General features: G+C 36.0%; 1 protein-coding gene across 7 annotated transcripts in view; it reads right to left on the bottom strand.

Moving 5' to 3' along the window:
* The window catches only part of RBM46 (RNA binding motif protein 46), a 216253-nt gene that overhangs the window by 123086 nt on the left and 69144 nt on the right, over positions 1 to 24023 (bottom strand). For 6 of the 7 annotated variants that reach the window (XR_012378050.1, XM_073892390.1, XM_025874349.2 and 3 more), the window contains exons 1-2: positions 14502 to 14623; positions 14165 to 14276 (exon numbers count right to left, since the gene is read on the bottom strand). Coding sequence is in view for 5 of the 7 variants with exons in the window: in XM_073892390.1 (XP_073748491.1) it covers positions 14165 to 14276; positions 14502 to 14537 (148 nt within the window). In the remaining 2 variants the exon portion in view is untranslated. Of the gene's footprint in view, positions 1 to 14164; positions 14277 to 14501; positions 14624 to 24023 lie in introns of those variants that run through there. The other variant, XR_012378051.1, reaches the window with a different exon arrangement.

Genomic DNA, 24023 nt, shown 5'->3' with positions numbered 1-24023 from the left:
CTGATAATCTCCAAGAGCTATTGATCTCGCATATCCAAAGACCTAAAATAGGTCAAAGGTGGAGGCACCTGGGAGGCTCAGTTGGTTAAATGCCAGACTTTTGATCTCAGCTCAGGTTTTGATCTCACGGTTTTCAGTTCAAGCCCCCACATTGGGCTCCCTGCCAAGCGTGGAGCCTACTTAAAAAAAATAATAATAAAATAAAAAGGGTCAAACCTTTTCATAAGACCCACGCAGAGTTGGAAGGAGTGACAAATGGCTTTATTTGGGGGTGAAGGAGGGCCAAAAATAATGTAGAGCCTCACTGTTGCTTTTAGCCAGGCATAAAACACCAGTGAATCAAAATAAAGAAAGTGTTTAAGTAGGAACATATTCAAAAATCAAAGATGACCGAAAAGATTACTTATATAGTAGTAGGAGCTTCTATTATACCACCTCTAGGTTTGATTGTTCTGATTGTTGATTTGGGGTGGTAAATAAATTCATCTAATTATTTATTGCAATCCTCTGGTCTTAGACTATTAAGGTATATGAATTTCTAAAAGTTTGCTATCAGAAAATGAATAGAAGTTTGGGGGGAGGTACAAGATGGCGGGGAAGTAGGAGACCTAAATTTTGTCTGGTCCCAGGAATACAGCTAGATAGGGATCAAACCATTCAGAATACCTACAAACTCAACAGGAGATTGAAGAAAAGAATAGCAGCAACTCTCTGCCAGAAAAGTGACCACTTTCTGGAAGGTAGGACATGTGGAGAAGTGAATCCAAGGCAATACTCAGGAAGATAGATGATGGGGGAGGGGGCCTCCGTCAGCCACGACCAGCAAGTAATAGAGCAGCGGAGCACAAAATCAGAGCATTTAGAAGTCGGCTCTGCTGAGGGACGTCACTCCAGTGGCTAAGTGGGAGGTGGGACCCTTGTGGGACAGTGTGGTCTCAGGACCCTCGGGGTCACAAAAAGACCGGGGGTGCCTGAGTGTGGCACAGCTCCCAGGTATCAGAGCAGGGAAGCCGGTTGCAGAGATGGAGCCGAGGAATGGGCTCTCAGCTCGGGGTTGCTATAAACCATGAGCCCCGGCACAGGCAGTGCGGCCGGAGACCGGGAAGACAGGAGTGATTGACTGCTTTTCTCTGGGGGCTCATTGAGGAGTGGGGACCTGAGTTCCCGGCTCCAGGGTGGAGATTGGGAGGCCACCACTTTCACTCTCGTCCTCCAAAGCTGTACGGAAAGCTTGCAGGGAACAAAAGCTCCCAACAGCAAACCTGAGCAGATTACTTAGCCCGGACTGGCAAGGGTGGGGCAATTCCACCTCCAGCAAAGACATTTGGGAACCATGGCAACAGGCCCCTCCCCCAGAAGATCAGCAAGAACAGCCAGCCAAGACCAAGTTTACTGATCAATGAGAATGGCAGAACTCCAGCACTAGGGGAATACTGCACATAGAATTCATGGCTTTTTTCCCATGATTCTTTAGTATTTCAAAGTTAATTTTTTAAATTTTCTTTATTTTTTTCTGTTTCTATTTTTTTAGTTGAATTTTTCTTCTTTCCTTTTTCAACCAGCATCTTAGCAATTCTTTTTTAAAATTTTTTTTAATTTTTCATTTTTACAGTCGTATTCTATCTCTTCATTGTATTTAACCTCATTTTTTGTATATATATAATTTTTTATTTCTTTAAATTTTGGGATACAGTTTCTTCTAACAGACCAAAATATACCCTAAATCTAGTGTATGCCATTGTCCTAGTTGCCTGCCTGATCACATTCTCTTTTTTTAAAATTGTTATCATTCTTTTTTAAAACTTCTTATCAACTCCTTTTTAAAAGTCTTTTTTAATTTTCATCTTTACAGTCACAGTCCATCCCTTCATAGTATTTACCCTTACTTTTGTGTATATATAAGTTTTTCTTTCTTTAAAATTTTGGGAGGCAATTTCATTTAACAGACCAAAATATACCCAAAATCTAGTGTGTGGCTCTGTTCTATTCAACAGCCAGCCTGATCATATTCTTTTTTTTCCCCCCTTCCTTCCCCCCACCCCACCCTGGTTTCAGGTCTCTTCTGATTTGTTTAGTGTATATTTTTCTGGGGTTCTGTTACCCTTTAGCATTTTTTTAGTGTTTTTTTGTCTCATTCATCTATTCTCCTCTGGACAAATGACAAGACAGAAAAGAATCATCTCAAAAAAAGAACAAGGGGCAGTACTGACTGCGAGGGACCTAATCAATACAGACATTAGTAAAATGTTGGAACTAGAGGTCAGAATGACAATTATAAAGATTCTAGCTGGGCTTGAAAAAAGCATATTAAGGTACTAGAGAATCCTTTTCTGGAGAAATAAAAGAACTAAAATCTAACCAAGTCGAAATCAAAAAGGCTATTAATAAGTTGTAATAAAAAATGGAGGCTCTAACTGCTAGGATGAATGAGGCAGAAGAGAGAGTTAGTGATATAGAAGACCAAATGATGGAGAATAAAGAAGCTGAGAAAAAGAGAGATAAACAACTACTGGATCACGAGGGCAGAACTTGAGAGATAGGTGATACCACAAAGTGAAACAACATTGGAATAATTGGGATCCCAGAAGAAGAAAGAGGAAGGCAGAAGGTATATTGGAGCGAATTATACCAGGGCACTTCCCTAATTTGGGGAAGGAAACAGAAATCAAAATCGAGGAGGCACAGAGAACACCCCCCCTCAAAATCAATAAAAATAGGTCAACACCCCAACATCTAATAGTAAAACTCACAAGTCTCAGAGACAAAGAGAAAATCCTGAAAGCAGCTCGGGACAAGAGGTCTGTAACCTACAACAGTAGGAACATTAGATTGAACGTACCTTATATGCTTTTTTCAAGCCCAGCTAGTATCTTTATAATCATCATTCTGAAATCTAGTTCTGACATCTTACTAATGTCTGTATTGATTAGGTCCCTCGCAGTCTGTACTGCCTCTTGTTCTTTTTTTTGAGATGATTTTTTTCTGTCTTGTCATTTGTCCAGAGGAGAATGGATGAATGAGAGAACAAAACACTAAAAAAATGCTAAAGGGTAACAGAACCCCAGACCTATCCACAGAGACCTGGCAGGCCAGAAAGGACTGGCACAATTCAGAGCACTAAATGAGAAAAATATGCAGCCAAGAATATTATATCCAGCTAGGCTGTCATTAAAAATAGACGGAGAGATAAAAAGCTCCCAGGACAAACAAAAACTAAAAGAATTTGCGAACACCAAACCAGCCCTACAAGAAATATTGAAAGGGGTACTTTAAGCAAAGAGAGAACCTAAAAGTAACACAGACCAGAAAGGAACAGAGACAATATACAGTAACAGTCACCTTACAGGCAATACAATGGCACTAAATTTTTGTCTTTCAATAGTTACCCTGAATGTGAATGGGCTAAATGCCCCAATCAAAGGACACAGGCTATCAGACTGGATAAAAAAACAAGACCCGTCGATATGCTGTCTGCAAGAGACTCATTTTAGACCCAAAGACACCCCCAGACTGAAAGTGAGGGGGTGGAAAACCATTTACCATGCTAATGGACACCAAAAGAAAGCTGGGGTGGCAATCCTTATATCAGACAAATTAGATTTTAAACCAAAGACTATAATAAGAGATGAGGAAGGACACTATATCCTACTTAAAGGGTCTATCCAACAAGAAGATCTAACAATTGTAAATATCTATACTCCTAACATGGGAGCAGCCAATTATATAAGCCAATTGATAACAAAATCAAAGAAACACATCAACAACAATACAATAATAATGGGGGACTTTAACACCCCCTCACTGAAATGGACAGATCATCTAAGCAAAAGATCAACAAGGAAATAGAGGCTATAAATGACACACTGGACCAGATGGACTTCACAGATCTATTCAGAACATTCCATCCCAAAGCAACAGAATACAAATTCTTCTCTAGTGCCCATGGAACATTCTCCAGAATAGATCACAGCCTAGGTCACAAGTCAGGTCTCAACCGGTACCAAAAGATTGGGATCATTCCCTGCATATTTTTGGATCACAAAGCTTTGAAAGTAGAACTCAATCATGAGAGGAGAGCTGGAAAGAACTCAAATACATGGAGGCTAAAGAGCATCCTACTAAAGAATGAATGGGTCAACCAGGAAATTAAAGAAGAATTGAAAAAATTCATGGAAACCAATGAAAATGAAAACACAACTGTTCAAAATCTTGGGGATGCAGCAAAGGCGGTCCTAAGAGGAAAGTATATAGCAATACAAGCCTTTCTCAAGAAACAAGAAAGGTCTCAAATACACAACCTAACCCTACACCTAAAGGAGCTGGAGAAAGAACAGCAAATAAAGCCTAAACCCAGCAGGAGAAGAGAAATCATAAAGATCAGAGCAGAAATCAATGAAATAGAAACCAAAAGGACAGTAGAACAGATCAACAAAACTAGGAGCTGGTTCTTTGAAAGAATTAATAATATTGATAAACCCCTGGACAGACTTATCAAAAAGAAAAGAGAAAGGACCCAAATAAGTAAAATCATGAATGGAAGAGGAGCGATCACAACCAACACCAAAGAAATACAAACAATTATAAGAACATATTATGAGCAACTCTATGCCAGCAAATTAGATAATCTGGAAGAAATGGATGCATTCCTAGAGATGTATCAACTACCAAAACTGAACCAGGAAGAAATAGAAAACCGGAACACACCCGTAACCAGTAAGGAAATTGAAGCAGTAATCAAAAATCTCCCAACAAACAAGAGCCCGGGGCCAGATGGCTTCCCAGGGGAACTCTACCAACCATTTCAAGAAGAATTAATACCTATTCTTCTAAAACTGTTCCAAAAAATAGAAATGGAAGAAGAACTTCCAAACTCATTTTATGAGGCCACCATTACCTTGATCCCCAAACCAGACAAAGACCCCATCAAAAAGGAGAATTACAGACCAATATCCCTGATGAACATGGATGCAAAAATTCTCACCAAAATACTAGCCAATAGGATCCAACAGTACATTAAAAGGATTATTCACCACGACCAAGTGGGATTTATCCCTGGGCTGCAAGGTTGGTTCAACATCCACAAATCAATCAATGTGATACAATACATTAATAAAAGAAAGAGCAAGAAACATATGATCCTCTCAATAGATGCAGAAAAAGCATTTGATAAAGTTAAGCATCCTTTCTTGATTAAAACTCTTCAGAGTATAGGGATAGAGGGTACATACCTCAATATCATAAAAGCCATCTATGAAAAACCCACAGCGAATATCATACTCAACGGGGAAAAACTGAGAGCTTTTCCCCTATGGTCAGGAACACGGCAGGGATGTCCACTATCACCACTGCTATTCAACATAGTATTAGAAGTCCTAGCCTCAGCAATCAGACAACAAAAAGAAATAAATGGCATCTGAATCGGCAAAGAAGATGTGAAACTCTCACTCTTTGCAAGTGATATGATACTTTATGTGGAAAGCCTAAAAGATTCCACCCCAAAACCGCTAGAACTCATACAGGAATTCAGTAAAGTGGCAGGATATAAAATCAATGCACAGAAATCAGTGGCATTTCTAAACACCGCTTGTCTCAGTGCAAAGTCTGCCTGTCCCTGTCCCTCTCCCTCTGCCCCTCCCCCTGCCCCCCAAATAAATAAATAAAATATTAAAAAGAAAAAAGATTTTGACACCCAGGCAATATCTAAAAGGCTACTATTTCTATCAAGTTTTTCCCTAGCCATGTCACAGACCTCTCTCCCATCTCTAGATTTAGTGTTTGGATCACCCAATTTAGCCTATGTCAAAGGGTCTCATATTGACCTCTAGATATTCCAAATCCTGTCAGTTTAACAAGTGTACAAGGAGTGTCAATTTAGTAAGACTATTAGTTCACTTTGAAAGAAGACAATCATGTATTCTGCTTTTTTGTTGTTGTTGTTATCTCCTATAATGCGGGCAAAAGATAGAGGTCCCGGAATCAAAATAAAAGCTATTGATCTGCTATTTCAAAATTAATATTCTTAAATACTTGTAAGCCCCAGATATATACATGGTAATCCAATCACTTAAATTGAATCATACTTTATTACTGCATTTCCTTCTGGTTGTTCTTTATGCAGAATATGATGGAAGTAACCTTGACTGCTTGAGCAGTTAGAAATATTTTTAAGTATGGGTAGTAGAGAGGTGCTGTGTTATGATGTCTATTTGTATACAAAATATCACCTAAGTAAGCACATATGCTAAAGATTGATCAAGATAACTAGTTGATTTGAAGTATTTTAATCTGATTCTGTAGGGATACTGTGTAATAGGTGGGGATGGGAGTGGTAGAGGTTGTGAGGGATTCACTGGGCAAATTGTTGCCATTGAAGTGAATCACCTGGTGGTGAATGTCATTCTCACTGCTTTGGCCATGTCCAGTTTCTCTAATTTAGTTTGCCATATTTAAGTATGTCTAATATGCCATAACTAAAATTGCATGGGACACATTTATACTAAAAATTATTCACTGTTTAGGGGCTCCTGGGTGGCTCAGATGGTTAAGCGTTTGCCTTCTGCTCAGGTTATGATCTCTAGGTCCTGGGATTGAGCCCCACGTCTGGCTCCCAGCTCAGCAGGGAGTCTGCATCTCACTCTGCCTCTCACCCTACTTGTGCTTTCTCTGTGTGTCTCTCTCTCTCACAAATGAATAAAATCGCAAAAAAATTATTCACTGCTTATCTGAAATTTAAGTTTAACAAGGCATTCCATATTTTATCTGGCAACTCTACCCTGATTATCTCAAGGGGTATTATGAAATTCTAAGAAAATTTATTTTGTTTAATTTTCAAAACTAGGCATATGCCCTATAACTTCAACTTGCGAAGGGTGGACAGAAGATCAATGTAAAATCAAAGGAAGGATATTAGGATACTAACTTTAAAAGATTATACATTTCAGAAGTCAAGGACCTTGGCTAGCATGTTCACTGTTCTATTCCTGTGCACAACTGATGTTCTAGGGAATAGAAGGTGCTAAATATTTTTTGAGTAAAAAATGGCATATATAAATGTCTCCATTTATTTTGAGAATATAAACTCTTCTCTTTTATCATCAGGAATAAAAAGCTGATAAATCCATTCCTTTTAGTAACCTCAGCTCAAAGAGCTCAAATAAATACAACAGGTAACAGTGAAGGTGAAGTATAGAAACTGGCTGTGGCTATAATCCAGATAGCCTGCCAAGCATAGACAGAGCGTCAATGGAGTCATTGTTTGTAAGATTTCAGATATAGGCATCTTTAACAGTAATGTGCACATTTGCATTACAAACTCACTCAACAATAGAGATTTAGGTCGACCCTGATTTTTATATATTAGTTTTACAAAGGGACTTTGTACATTTACAAATGATTTTATAGTCTACTTAAAGACATTTATTTAAAAATATTCTAATTATTTGTGGGATTTCAGTAAAGAGGTGAGTCAATGGCATTCAATTGTTAAATTGTGTTAAAAGGAAAAGAACTAGGAAAATCCTTCTACGGAGGAGAGTATCCAGCAATTTCTAGAGAGGAAAAATGTAGAAAGGAGTTTTGCAAGTGAAGAGATATTCTTTAAAAATACATAAATAAAGGAAATATATATGAGTAAGGAAAAGCAGAAATGTGATAATAATGAAGTATTGTACTATTGAGAGAACATTAGGGAAAAGATTGAAAGGGAACTCTTGGCAAAAGGCCAATTCATAGAATATGAGCATTATAACACTATAAAATAGGAGTGGATTTTTCTGGCCTCAACAATGTTTAAAATATGTATTTTTTGCAAAGATTAATTATTATATTGAGAGCCACAACTTTTTTGAAGCATACAGTTTGATTTGTTATGTCATTAAGTAAAAGCTATAAAGCACTGAAAACCTAATATAACTTAACCAATACAGTAAATGAAATCTTATTTGTTTAAATCCAAGTGAAAACTGACTAAATGACTGAATCAAGTTTAGACATGAAAAATGGTCTTTATAGGCAAAAATACCTATTTTTGAAGAGATTGTCCCCGCTTGTTGTATTAGGCCAGACGCTCTAAGTGAAATGTCAGCAAGCAACTTGGTAGATCTACCAATGGAAGAAAATTGAAAAGATACATATATAAAAAAAAAAATAAAACATGTCATATGGAATGTGGTGGTTCTGACATGGAAGTTACATAGAACAGCTTAGTTGGTCAAAATTAGATAATCCCTTTGTGGAGGAATCTTAGCACTCTTGGTTGGATATTCTGTGTGTTTCTTTAGACCTCTAAGAACACTTGACCTTTATGAGGCATAAATATATGTTTTGCTTAAAAATTTTCCAATTTTTATGTAAAACCAATAATAAAAATGAGAGTAGGTGACAATGTTAGTTGAATTGTTAAAAAATTTCAACTATTTGGGGTATTGAGGAGGGCACGTTTTGCATGGTGCACTGGGTGTTATGAACAAACAATGAATCATGGAACACTGCATCAAAAACTAATGATGTAATATACGGTGATTAACATAACAATAAAAAATTAAAAAAAAATTTCAACTATTTGAAGATCTAATTGGCTTTATTCAGTGATTCATGAATGGAGCAGCAGCCCATCTAGCAAGAAAGGAGCTCTGAGGGACTGCACAAAATGGAGGATTTTATAAGAACAAAGAAGGCAGGACAAGGGTGTTAAAAGAATGGATTATTTCAGGCAAGGTTACTTTCCTTTAGGGGAAGGCAGAGGTCTTATCAAGGAGGTTACCCTACAAATGCTGATCAGGAACTTCCAGACTGACTTACTTAAATTCTAACTAGTTAATATACAATATAATACTGCTTTCAGGAACAGAATTTCGTGATTCATCACTTACATTTAACACCCAGTGCCCACCACAAGTGCCTTCCTTACTACCCATCACCAATTTAGCCCATCCCCCCACTCACCGCCCCTCCAGCAACTCTCAGTTTGTTCTTTATAGTTAAGAGTCTCTTATGGTTTGCCTCTCTCTTTTATTTTTTTCTTCCTTCCACATGTTCATCTATTTTGTTTCTTAAATTCCACTTGTAAGTGAAATCCTATGGTATTTGTCTTTCTCTGTCTGACTTATTTTGCTTCATATAATACATTCTAGCTCTATCCACATCATTGTGAAGGGTAAGATTTAGGGTTTTTTTGATGGCTGAGTAATATTCCAGTGTGTGTGTGTGTGTGTGTGCGTGTGCGCCACATCTTCTTTATCCATTCATCAGTCAACGGACATTTGGGCTCTTTCCATAATTTGGCTATTGTTGATAATGCTGCTGTAAACATTGGGGTGTATGTGCCCCTTTGAATCAGTATTTTTGTATCCTTTGGAAAAATACCTAGTAGTGCAACAGCTGGGTCATAGGACAGTACTATTTTTAACTTTTTGAGGAAACTCCATACTGTTTTCCAGAGCAGCTGCACCAGTTTGCATTCCCACCAACAGTGTAAGAGGGTTCCCTTTCTTCATATCCTCATCAACATCTGTTGTTCCCTGTGTGTTAATTTTAGCCGTTCTGACTGGTGTGAGGTGATAGCTCACTGTAGTTTTGATTTGTATTTCCCTGATGATGAGTGATGTTGAGTGTCTTTTCATGTGTCTGTTAGCCATCTGGATGTCTTCTTTGGAAAAATGTCTGTTCATGTCTTCTGCCCATTTCTTAACTAGATTATTTGTTTTTTGGGGGTGTTGAGTTTGATAAGTTCTTTATAGACTTTGGATATTAACCCTTTATCAGATATGTCATTTGCAAATATCTTCTCCCATTCTGTAGGTTGCCTTTTTGTTTTGTTAATTATTTTCTTTCCTGTGCAGAAGCTCTCTTTCTTGATGGAGTCCCAATAGTTTATTTTTGCTTTTGTTTCCCTTGCTTCCTGTGATGTGTCTAGTAAGAAGTTGCTACAGGTGAGGTCAAAGAAGTTGCTGCCTGTGTTCTCCTCTAAGATTTTGATGGTTTCCTATATCACATTTAGGTCTTTAATCCATTTTGAATTTGTTTTTGTGTATGGTGTAAAAAAGTGGCCCAGTTTCATTTCTTTGCATGTGGCTGTTCAGTTTTTCTAACACCATTTGCTGAAAAGACCGTGTTTTTTCCATTGATAATTCTTTCCTGCTTTGTCAAAGATTAGTTGACCATTGAGTTGTGGCTCTATTTCCGGGTTTTCTATTCTGTTCCACTGATCTATATGTCTGTTTTTGTGCCAGTACCATACTGTCTTGATCACTAAAGCTTTGTAATAAAGCTTGAAGTCCAGAATTCTGATGCTTCCAGCTTTGCTTTTCTTTTTCATGGTTGCTTTGGCTATTTGGGGTCTTTGGTGGTTCCATACAATTTAAGGATTATTTGTTTTAGCTCTGTGAAAAATGCTGGTGGTATTTTGATAGGGATTGCATTAAATGTGTACATTGCTTTGGGTAGTATAGACATTCTAACAATATTTGGTCTCCTAATCCACAAGCATGGAAGTATTTCTATTTCTTTGTGTCATCTTCAATTTCTTTCATGAGTGTTCTCTTTCATGAGTGTTCTATAGTTTTTAGAGTACAGTCCTTTTACCTCTTTGGTTAGGTTATTCCTAGGTATCTTATGGTTTTTGGTGCAATTGTAAATGGGATCGACTCTTTGATTTCTCTTTCTGCTGCTTCATTATTGGTGTATAGAAATGGAACAGATTTCATTACGTTGATTTTGTATCCTGTGACTGTTGAACTTACGTATCAGTTCTAGCAATTTTTTGGTTAAGTCTTTCAGTTTTCTACATAGAGTATCATGTCATCTGTGAATAGTGAAATTTTGACTTCTTCCTTAACGATTTGGATGGCTTTTATTTCTTTTTGTTGTCTGATAGGTGAAGCTAGGACTTCCAGTACTATGCTAAATAACAATGATGAGAGACAACATCCCTGTCTTGCTCTTGATTGTAAAGGAAAAGCTCTTAGTTTCTCCCTGTTGAGGATGATAATAGCTGTGGGTCTTTTGTATATGGCCTTTATGATGTTGAGGTATGCTCCCTCTATCCCTACTTTGTTGAGGGTTTTTATCAAGAATGGATGCTGCACTTTGTCATATGCTTTTTCTGTAATCTATTGAGAGGATCATATATGGTTCTTATCTTTTCTTTGATTAATATGGTATATCACGTTGATTGATTTGCAAATATTAAACCACCCTTGCCGCCCAGGAATAAATTCCACTTGACTGTGGTGAATAATTCTTTTAATGTACTGTTGGATTTGATTTGCCAGTATCTTGTTGAGAATTTTTGCATCCATGTTTATCAGGGATATTGGCATATAATTCTCCTGTTTAGTGGGGTCTTCATCTGGTTTTGGAATCAAGGTAATCCTAGCCTTGTAGAATGAGTTTGGAAGTTTTCCTTCCATTTCTATTTTTTGGAACAGTTTGAGAAGAATAGGTATTAGCTCTTCTTTAAATGTTTGGTAGAATTCCCCTGGGAAGCCATTTAGTCCTGGACTTTTGTTTGTTGGGAAATTTTTGATTACTGCTTCAGTTTCTTTGCTGGTTATGGGTCTTTTCAAATTTTCTATTTCTTTCTGTTTCAGTTTTGGTAGTTTATATGTTTCTAGGAATTTGTCCATTTCTTAGAGATTGCCCAATTTGTTGACACATAATTTTTCATAATATTCTCATAATTCTTTGTATTTCTGTGGTATTGGTTATGATCTCTCCTCTTTCATTCATGATTTTATTTATTTAGGTCCTTTCTCCTTTTCTTTTTGATAAGACTGGCTTATCAGTTTTATAAGGGGTTTATCAGTTTTACTAATTCTTCCAAAGAACCAGCTCCTGGTTTCATTGATCTATTCTATTGTGTTTTTTTGTTTGTTTGTTTATTTCTGTATCATTTATTTCTGCTCAAATCTTTAGTATTTCCCTTTTTCTGCTGGCTTTAGGCTTTATTTGCTGTTCCTTTTCTAGTTCCTTTAGGTGTAAGTTTAGGTTGTGTATGTGAAGTTTCAAAGAAGTCTTGCTTCTTGCGGTAGGGCTGTATTACTATATATTTCCCTCTTATGACCACTTTTGCTGCTTCCCAAGGGTTTTGGACTGGGCCTATTGTTTTCTTTCTAATAAGATATTTGTGCCATTCTAAATGAGTGTACCTATATAACTGCTAAAAAGTTAAATACCTACAGCCTCAATTAGCAAATGGGAAGCAGAATATTTCAGTTTTTCTTTTTATGATGATGTTGTGGGAATAATAACTCTTTGTTTAGACTCTAATTCTACACCTCATTTTCATGGGAAACCAAAATTTTATAGATACTCATTAAGGTCAAACAGCATTTAATTTAATGCAGGGAATCATGCAATACAGTTCACCAAGATAAAGGTAAAGAATAACAAAACCAGTAAGACCTCCTTAAAATGAATTAGTAAGAAAACCATTCCAACAAGTCGGGAAAAATATCCTCAATTTTGAATTATCCTTAAAGCAAATTTCGTAAACATACAAAAATTAAAACTGGGCCAAGTAGCACATGGGCAGTTATAAGGTAAACCCTTTGAATATGTAGGAAGTCCTCACTTTGCACATTTCCAATATGCACAAAATTTGGTTACCAAGATTTAGGTGATTAACACCAGTTCCCCAACAACACAGTTCCAATTTCAGTTACCATGATATGTCAAGTGGGTATAATTAAATAAGTATTAATTTCACTCACACATTGCAAAGTGTGTAGTTGTCTTGCCTCCTTATCTCCCATGATGTTTTGAAAAAATGGATCCTTGGGAGAATTGGCCAAGAAAAATTAGAGTGTAGTAAAGAAACCATAACTGACAGCAGGGAAGTAAAATTGAATCAACTGTTAATGGAATTTCAGAAGAGAGAGCTGATGGTGAGAAAGTTGACACTGTGGATGTATATGTAGCCAGAGGGGATGGGTGAAGGCAAACATACCATCATAAATGGAGAAAGTGATTGTGCCTGAAAGATGGAGAAGTCCCAGAGGAAATGATGCCTGCTAAAAAAAAAACCTTCACCCAAAAGGCTTTCTCGGAAATATTTCACAACATTTGAAAGTGCAAAGGATAAAATGTTGGAAGCTGCTCCAAACTTAGCGAGGAGCATAACGAGTCAGAGTAGACTTGTGGATTTATTTTAGTTTCCTGAAGCTAAGTCTCTAAAAGGCTGAGAACTTTCCAAAGCTGTCCCTCTCTTTCTGATTCAAATATTCTATTCATGACTGTTTTCCATGACAATAATCTTTTATGTGCTCTTCCTACCTTCCCTAGAGTGTTAGATCTCCTCCCCTACCTAGGATAAGATCATTTTTCTGAAATGTTATCTCTCCAGCCTTCCACTTGTACGGGCATATCCTTGATTTATGCAATAATAGACTTTACATTTGCTTGGATCCTCTCATTAAGAAAGAGAAGAGAGACCAAGTGGAATTGTAGGCTCACCATTTTCTCCATGAATCTCAGTTCATGGGGACATGTCGTCCCCGACTTTACCCCTGGTTTCCCTTTCCTTGGTTTCCATTTCCCGCAGTAAACCCCACCATCCAGCAGCAGGTGATTCTCCTTCTGATGTACCTTCAGAAGGTCAATAGTATCTCATGCTACATCACAATGCCTATATCATTCACCTCAGTTCATCTCATCACATAGCATTTTATCATCTCACACCGTCACAAGGGTGAGTACAGTACAGTAAGATTTTTGAGAGACCACATTCACATAACTTGTATTACAGTATAGTGTTATAATTATTCTATTTTATTATTATTATTGTTAATCTCTTACTGTGCCTAATTTATAAGTTAAATTTTCATAGGTATGTAGGTACAGGAAAAAACATAGTATATAAAAATGTTCAGTACTATTCACAATTTTAGCCATCCAGTGGGGATCTTGGGACTTATACCCCATGGATAAGGGGGAGACTATTATATTCAGTATTTTTAATGAACTACACCCCCAGCGCTGCCCTGTATGTCACATCCAGTTCTTGCCATGCACTGACCTCAAATAAACCATATTAGTACTTCCTGCCATAATGTCCTACATACTTGTCACATCATCTTTATAGATACCAAAAAGAAAGAATAAGCAATGAAAAATAGAAAGAACAACAGCTTTGGCAGAAAATGCCAGATAGAGAAAATGAACATACCTTTTAGGTCATCATCTATCTTGGGTAAACTTGGTGAAGCCAATGTGTCCAGTGTAAAAGCGAGATCTTTGTGAAAGGTTTCAACGTGTTCTTCATTTATATGGACAGCAATCTGAAAAACATTTTTAAGCCAGGAAATGAGAAAACAAAAGATTTTATGAATAAGAAAGTCTGTACTTATACTTTCATTTAATTGGAATGCTAATTGGTCGGTTCTCTATTCCCTCCTTAGAAGCTCCGTTTTTGAAGATTTTATGGAACATGGAGCATACTGCTTTGTCATTCCTTAGTAAAGAAAAACAACAACAACAACAACAAAGAACAAAAACCATATAACCTTCTTCCAACTTCTCCCCTGCTTCTGGGCAAGCATTTCTCTCTCAGAAGTTCCTGCTTTTGCTTACTGTTGGCGAGGAAGAGAGTGGCAATGAACTTTATCTGGTAGTCTGGGCAGCGTAAGTTGAAGCACCAGCAAGTATGGCCTTGCAGCTGACACTGAAATCAAAGGCTCTTTGTTTCTTGGGGATTGATGACTGATTGCTGCCTCATCAGTACAGTCTCCCTGGAAAAGCATTTCCAGCTTCCTCTCCCTGTCTCTGAGAACTGAATCAGGTGTGAGGCACACCTTTTCCCAAGAACCAGGACCTCACAAAGGAGCTTTCTCTGTCAAAAGCAACGTCTGCCTCATTTTTTTTTATTTGCATTTATTCTGCAGAATTTACTCCTGGGTCATAAGTTTTTGTTTCTTCAGTTTCATCTGGGATATCTTTTTCTTTTGTGCATCCTCCTCTTCTGGTTTAGGAACAATCTGCTCTTTTTCAGTAAGGATCATCTCAATGTGGCAGGGAGAGCTCATGTATGGGTTAATCTGACCATGAGCCCTGTACGTTCTACGCCGCATCTTGGGGGCTTTGTTCACCTGGATGTGCTCAATGACCAGAGAATCAACATCTAAACCCTTAAGTTCAGCATTACTCTCTGCATTTTTAAGCATGTGCAGTAAAAATTCAGCACTCTTCTTGGGCCACCGACCCTGTGTCCAGCCCCACTGTTTGTCCTGGGCACACCTACCAACTCCACCATTGTAGCGACGGAATGGCACACACTGCTTCTGTAAAGTGACGTCTTTCAGATACTTGGTGGCTTTTTGGATATGCATACCCTTAATGGCCTGGGCAGTTTCACGTGTGTTCTTAAAGTGAACACGAAGATTTGAACCTCTTGATTTACATGATTTCGTAGGGTTTTCTGGGTCAAGCGAATAGTGAACCATTTTCAGAGGTCACCTCAGGCCGCTTAGGGGAAAGAGCAGCCTCATTTTTTTTTTTTTTTAATCAGGGTGTGGCAAATCTGGCTCACACGCCAAGGTACAGTCAACTCGCAATGTGACAGGAAATGTGGAATAGCATGTCTTAAATTGATTTATATGACTGCATTAGTTCATATGATTACATGAGGGTGGAGCCATGCCTTTTTCTTCTTTATTCCTAATGCAGAGCACAGTCAGTGCATGCAACATATAAGCTCTCAGTAAATGTTGTGTTAAACTTAAGAGTTTTACTTGTTTGTTGTTTTCCAAGGCTGCCCTTGTAATTACTCTTGATCCTTTCTGTGACCAATGCAAGTGCTATGAGAACTGGAACTGAGTTGCACAGAGTAGGCAGGCAACAAATATCAGCTGGAATGGTATTCTGTATATATTCCAGGATTATTTTATTTTCAAGCTGTTCCATGTAAACAAATGGCACCCTCACTCTCCTCCCATCCTGTCCAGCCTGCTTAAAACTGCTGATTAGTTTTTCTTGCTCAAGATTACTAAGGCAAAAGTAACTGCATTATGCCACTGTTTTTTAATATACTGAGGGTTCACAGCTTGCCCATGCTTCCTGCTATTGCAAGTTCTTGGCAAAACTGAGATCTCTGGCAATAGCAGGTTTCACTCATTTTACAGGGTGATCTGGCAAAAATGGATGCAGCCATACTGAATGCTATTCCCACATACTTACCTACGGGTTCTCATTCAGGATATGTTCCTTCCAAATGTTAAGAAATACACCAAAGCAGAGGCATTTGAATATTTACTCTAATAAACAATCTTTCAAATATTTCCAGATGGGGACTTTCACTAGCTATGAATCAGCTTATCCATTTCCTTATTTTTTATGACTTCACAGGCCTATGACTAGCAGATTAGTCATCGTGTCTCTTTATTAAGGAGTGAAAAGGAGGCTTTTTAAAGTCAAATGATAAATGTGAATTGTAAATCCCTTTTAAAAATTAACTTCATACTCATACCATACATTGGCAGTCCTAGAAACTCCTTATCAATATGTGATGGCTCAAATTCCCAGTAATTACATAAAAAATCTGCAGACAGCATTGACTGGTGACACTACTCACTCCTTTTCCATCATGGAACATTCTTTCATTTTCTATGACCAACAAGGCTGGATCATTTCAAGTTTCAATTATATTATGGATAATTGAGACCTTGGCCATATTGCTAAGAATCAGGTTGCCATGAGTACCACCAATGAATTCATCAATGTAAAACCTTATATTGTGCTATTGTATTTTTTTAAAACTCTAAGCAATTGTCTTTTCACAACAGAGGACAATTCAGGAAGATCATCGTCCAGGTGGATTATAAGGGCAAGTCCAGAAACTCCTGCACAGAATATATTTATACTATGGTTTTTGATAAAGACGAAGTGACTGTAAGAAGCTTATTTTTGGGAAGAGGAAGAGTCTCAAAACTTCCACTTGGAGTTTAAGAAGAAAGTAGAAAGGGAAAAGAAATTATTCAGACAGAAATTATTCAAACAGGAAAATAATTATTCATTATTTCTGGAAAGAAGGAAAGAACAAATTCTATGACACAAGAAAACCAATGAATCCCAAACAAGGTAAGAAGGAATGGATGGATACGTACCTAGACATAACATGGTGAAACTGTAGAATACCAAAGACAAAAAGAAGCCAGAAAAGAGAAGAGTTGTTACCATCAAAGGACTGCCAAACTGACAGCTGATTTTTCAGCAGAAATAGTGGAGTAAAGAAGGGCTACAACTTTCGGCCTATAAATATCCCTCGTAAAATTCCTTTCAGGCATAGGGGAGAAATACACTCCTTTTTTTAAGACTTTATTTTTTAGGGAAGTTTTAGGTTCACAGTAAAATTGAGCAAAAAATCACAGAGGGTTTATTTTCTTTCTTTTATTTTTTTTTAAGACTTTATTTATTTATTTGACAGAGAGAGATAGCGAGAGCAGGAACCACAAGAAGGGGCAGAGGGAAAGGGAGAAGCAGGCCTCCTGTCGAGCAGGGAGCCAAATGTGGGGCTCGATCCCAGGACCCTGGGGTCGTGACCTGAGCCGAAGGTAGATGCTTAAAGACTGAGCCACCCAGGCATCCCAAACCCAGAGAGTTTCTATATATACTTTACCCCCACACATACACAGCCTTCCCCACTATCAATATCCTGTACTAGAGTGGTACATTTGTTAAAATCTTCAAACCCATCATTATCACCAAAATTCATAGTTCACGTTAGGGTTCACTCTTGGTGTTGTGCATTTTATGGGTTTGGACAAACATACAATGACATGTATCCATCGTTATAGTATTATATATTATTCTATATATAGTATTATATAGAATAGTCTTACTGCCCTAAAAATCCTCTGTGCTTTGCCTATTCATCCCTACCCCACACCCCTATGAAGCCCTGGCAACCACGGATCTTTTTCCTGTCTCATAGTTTTGCCTTTGCCAAATGTCATATACTTGGGATCATACAGTATGTATGGCTTCTTTCACGTAGCAATACGCATTTAAGTTTCCTCCATGTCTTTTCACAGCTTATTAGCTCATTTCTTCTTAGCACCGAATACTATTTCATTGTTCGATGTACCATAGTTTATTTATCTATTCACCTATTAAAGAATATCTTGGTTGCTTTCAAGTTTCAGCAACTATGAAATAAAAGCTACCATAAATATCTGTGTGCAGGATATTATATGGATATAGGTTTTCAAATCATTTGGGCAAATAATCAAGAAACACAATTGTTGATTCATATGGTAAGAGTATGTTTAGTTTGTAAGAAACTGCCAAACTATCTTCTAAAGTGGCTGGTCCATTTTGCATTTCCACCTGCAATGAACGAGAGTTTCTGTTGCAGACATACTCATCAGCATTTAGTGTTGTCAGTGTTCTGGATTTTGGCCATTCTAAGAGGTGTGTAGTAGTATCTCATTGTTTTAATTTGCAATTCCCTAATGACATGATATTGAGCCATCTTTTCAAAAGCTTATTTGCTATCTATTTATCTTCTTTGGTGTAGTGTCTTTTAAGGTCTTTTGGTCATATTTTAACTGGGTTGTTTTATTATTGTTGAGTTTTAATAGTTCATTGTATATTTTGGATAACAATCTAATCAGACAAGTTATTTTGCAAATATTTTCTCTCAGTCTGCGGTTTATCTTCCGATTATCTTGACAGTGTCTTTAACAGAACAGAAATTTTTAAGTGCAACTTATTGATTATTTCTTTCATGGACTGTGCCTTTGGTGTTGTATCTAAAAAGTCATCACCATACCTAAGGTATCTAAGTTTTCTTATGTTATCTTCTAGGAGTTTTATAGTTTTGTATTTTACATTTAGGTCAGTAATCTATTTTGGATTTTTTTTGTGAAGGATATAATGTTTTCCTGTGTCTAGTTCATTTTGTTTGTTTGTTGTTTGCCGGTGGATATCCAGTTGTTCCAGCACCATTTATTGGAAAGGCAATCTTTTCTCCATTGAATTCTTTTCCCCTTTGTCAAAGATTAGTTGAGTATATTTGTGTGGGTCTATTTCTGGACTTTCTATTCTGTTTCACTGATCTGTCTGTTCTTTCATCAATAGCACACTGTTTTGAATACTGTAGCTTTATAGTAAGTCTTGAAGTCCCCAACTTTGTTCTTCTCCTTCAATGTTGCCTTGGCTATTCTGAGTCTTTGGTCTCTCCACTTTAGAATCATTTTGTCTCTATCCACAATATAACTTGTTGGGATTTTGACTGGAACTGTGTTAAATCTATAGAACAAGTTGGGAAGATCTGAGAGCTTGACAATATTGAGTCTTCTTATCCATCAACATAGAATAGCTCTCCATTTATTTAGCTTTGATTTCTTTCTTCAGACTTTTGTAATTTTCCTTGTACAGGTTTTTTTTACAAAATTTCATATTTTAGTTTGTTAGACTTATACTTGAGTACTTAACTTTTTTTGCATGCTAATGTAAATGATAATTTTGTTGTTGTTGTTTGTTTGCTTTTTCAAATTCCAGTTGTTCATTGCTGGCAGAGAGGAAAGTAATTGGCTTTTTATATTAACCTTGTATCCTGCAATCTTGCTATAAATGCTTATTAGTTTCAGGAGTTTTTTTGTTGATTCTTTTAGATTTTCTATATAGCCCATCATCTCATCTGTGGACGAAAACAATTTTATTTCAATTTCCCCAAACTGTATACCTTTTAGTTCCTTTTCTTGCATTAGCTAGGACTTTCATTATGATATTAAAAAGAAGTGCTGAATCGTGACATCCTTGCCTTGTTCTTGATCTTAGTGAAAAGTTTCTTATAATTACACTTTTTTTAGGGATTAAAAACTCAGATTGCCACCAACAGTCTGCACCAAAAATTTTTTAATAAAAGGTTTAATGAACTTTTTAGTGCAAGTTTTTTTATGCCCTAAATGAAAGGATTGGTTAATTTTGTTTTGGTTTATGCATCTTTGTTTTGCCTAGCTTGCTTCCTTACTGAAACTTGATGGTGGTAGCTGAAAGAGTTCATTCATTCTTGGATGCTTATGTGTTTTCTTATTTTTTATTTTTATTTTATTTTAATTTTTTAAAGATTTTATTTATTTTTATTATTTGAGAGAGAGAGTGAGAGAGAGCACAAGGAAAGGGCAGAGCGAGAAGCAGGCTTCCCGCGGAGTAGGGAGCCCGATGTAGGACTCAATCCCAGGACTCCGGGATCATGACCTGAACCGAAGGCACAGGCTTAGCCAACTAAGCCATCCAGGTGCTTATGTGCTTTTTTTTTTTTAAGTACTTTACTGAATAATTTACATATAGTAAAATGGGCAAATATTAAGTGTACAGTTTAATGACTATACATACACACATATGTGTGTGTATACTTATAGCCATGTGACCACCTCCTATATCAAGATATTTCCACGACCTCAAAGAGTTCCCTTGTGACTTTCCAGTCAATAGCAACTCCCATACCTCTCCTTTGTGGTTAATCACTATTTTTTATTTCTTTCACCATAAGTTGGTTTTGCCTATTCCTCAATTTTACATAAACAGCGTAATAGAGTATATCCTTGTTAGTACCTGTCTTCTTTCACCAACAACATATTACTGAGAGCTAAAGGTGGAAGAAAAATGATCCCAGAAGGATGGTCTAAGGTGGAAAAATTAATGAACCAAGCAAATGTAAACATGTGTAAATCTGAAAAAAAACCTGCATAAAATAATAATACTTATTTCGGATCTGTGGGGTTAAAAAAAGTTAGAACCACAATAGCACATGTGGGGTGACCAAGAAACTCATCCTTGTTTGCCTTGGAGTTTTTTGATTTTAAAACGGAAAGTCTTATTAACAGGAACACCTTCAATCCTGGGCAAAACAAGGATGTTGGTCACCTAAATATTTCAGGAAGGGTGACTGGAAATAAGGCATTGTAGGGTCCTTATATTGTAAGGAAAGGTGAAGATCTAGATTAATTCTCACTTGTTAAGATGTACATTAAATTTCTAGAAGTAATCATAAAAAACATAGAAAGGTGTGTAAGTTTCAAAATGGTAATGAGAATAAATGAAATGAATATGTTTACAAAAAAAAATCAATAAAAACATCCAGTTAACCCAAAAGAGGACAAGCAGGGAGAAAAAGAGAAACAGAAAGCCAAAATAGATAAAAATAAATCAGAATATATTGATAAACATATGTAAATTGACTACTGTAATTAAAAGACAAACGTTGTCACCTGGAATCAAACAAACGAGCATACAGATTCAGTTGTTTAAAATAACCACATCTAAAACATATTGAGGCAAAGTAAAAGTATTAAAAAATATATCTACCAAATCAATAGTAATAAAAAGTTAGATAATGCAGATATATTAGTACTAACAAAATATACCTAATAGAAAAAAGCATCACCAGATACAAAATTAAAATTTCTGCATAATGACAAAAGGTCATTATGCACAAGTTTGGAACATGTGCATTTAATAACTTAACTTCAAAATGTAGAGAGAAAAACTGAGATAACTATAACAAGAAATTGAAAAATCTACCATTATGATACTGTAATACAGTCTTTCAGCAAACACCTCAAACAGCCAAAAGCAAAAAAAAAAAAAAAAAAAAGTCATTTGGAATACATATAACAGCAAGCTTGAATTTGGAATGTGTGTGTGTGTGTGTTTATGTATACATACTTGCCAATTAGAGAACACACACATATATTTCTGTACTTGCCTTTAAGAGAATACATATTGTTTTCAAGCATATAAGAAATATCTAGGAGACTAACCACATACTAAGCTATAAAGTCAATCTCAACAAATTAAAAAAAACAGTATTGTTTATTATCCCTTTATCATAATATAATTAGGTTAGAAAGTAATAACAAAATGATAAGTAGAAAACCACATATATTTGGAAATTTTAAAGTATAATAAATATCTAAATAACTCATGAGTAAAAAAGGAGCATAAAAGAATTTTAAAAAATAATAAAACAAAATTTCAAATCATGTAAAACGTTGGTATTGTGGCACTTAGAGAGATATTTATAGCCCTAATTCCTTATATGAGGAAAGAAAAAAGATTGAAAATCAATGAGCTGAGCACTCAGCATAAGAAATTAGGAAAAGATCAGCAAAACAGACACAAAGTAGAAGTAATAAAGGCAAGAGGAGAAATTAATGAAATAAAGTAAATGTACAATAGAGTAAATAAGAAACCCAGGTATTGGTTTTTGAATGAATAATAATAATGAGAAAACTTTAGCAAGGTTAGATCATGACAAAAATGCAGAAAGAACAAACAAAATCACAACGAAAAGGGGGCACTATTTCAGATGCAAAAGAGATTAAAATATAGAATGATTATGTAATTATTCACTTTTGATAGTAAATTTGAAAAAATCAAACAAGTTGCTAGAAAAACTAATTTAAGAAAAAAATTTAAAAACTGAATCATTATAATGGTTCTGTAACCATTATAGAAATTAAATCAGTAAAGTTTTTTCTCACATAGAAAGCACCAGGTACAAATTTTATAAGGCAAGTTCTGTAAGAAGAAAAAGTAATTTTAATCATCTTTCAGAAGATAGAAAAAAGAGAACACACCACAATTAATTTTAGTAAGCTAAAATAATTTGATACCACAAAATAATAATTTGATACCAAAACCAAGGAAAATTCTAGATAAATCTCCCTTATGAAAATCAAAAAGAAAATATTCACAAACTAAATTGAGCAATGTACACCATGATCAAGTTGGATTTATTTCAAGAACACAAGGTCAAGTTGATGTTATCACTCTAATATGACCTTAACAGACTGTGAAGAAAGAAAACACAATTATGTCAATATGTTAAGACAATCATGGAGAAAATTACAAAACGTTATTGGAAATGCATTAAAGGAATTCAGATTGAAGTAAGGACTTAAATATGAGAGGCAAAACTTTAAAACTTAGAAGGTAATATTGGAGAATAAATTATCTCAAAACATAAGAATTTCTTTAAAAATTCTAGACCATTAAGACATTTTAGAGCAAATCCTTAAGAAAAAAATTTGAGGATGCCCTCTATAATGGCTGCACCAGTTCATACTCCTACTTGCAAGGTATAAAATTGCCTGTTCTCAGGATATCTTCATCAACACAGCATGCTATCAAAGTTTTGGATCTTTGGTGATTTGATTAGCAGAAATCCATATCTCATTGTAGTTTAAAAAATTTTTATGAAGATATTCAAAAAATTTGGTGACATGAACTACATTAAAATGAATAATTCTGTTCATTAATAAATCCTGTAAAGCCATAACTAGGGCAGAAATTATATGTGATGTATATACCTGGCAAAGGATTAGTTTACAGAGTATATGGAATGTAAAAGAGAACTTAAAGAACTCAAAATCATTCAGAGAAAGACAGACAACCCAACAGAAAAAAGTGAACAAAAGACACAAATGGACATTTCCCAGAAAGGCAACAAGACTGGTCATAAACATGGGAAATGCAAATTAGAACTACATTCAATACTACTTTGTAACCAATCACACTGGCAATAACTAAAAAGTTGGAAAGCACCAAGTTGGAGAGATTCTCAAATACTGATATACTTCAGGGATGAGTGTAAATTAGTACTACAGAAAACAAGTTGCATTATCCAGTAAATTTAGATGCACATACCCAATGCCTCAAAATTCTACCTCTAGGTAAATACCTAGAAAAACCTTTGCACATAAGTACCAAGGAGATATACGAGAATGTTCAAAGGCAGCCATGTTTGTAAGAGCAAAGCAGACAAACAAAAACTACACCTACCCCCACCCCTGCAAAAAAAAAACTATAAAAACCAACAAAAATCTCAGTGTTCTTCTAAAATAAAAATAAGTTTATAAATTATGGCATACCCATAAAATGGAGGATTCTATAGTTGACAGAAACTAAATGAATTATTTCTGCATGTCTCAACACTATTTCAGAAGATAATTTTGAGTGGAAAAAAAGACAAGTTACAGAAGAAAACAAAAGCTTGATTGCACATACACATATAAAGTTCAAAA

Source organism: Callorhinus ursinus, unplaced genomic scaffold (genome assembly GCF_003265705.2).
Source record: "Callorhinus ursinus isolate GAN/ISIS: 27379988/994484 unplaced genomic scaffold, GSC_fseal_2.0 scaffold4, whole genome shotgun sequence".
Classification (NCBI taxonomy): Eukaryota; Metazoa; Chordata; class Mammalia; order Carnivora; family Otariidae; genus Callorhinus; species Callorhinus ursinus.
The sequence above is the reverse complement of the archived record's forward strand: the minus strand, read 5'-3'. Positions and strand labels throughout refer to the sequence as shown.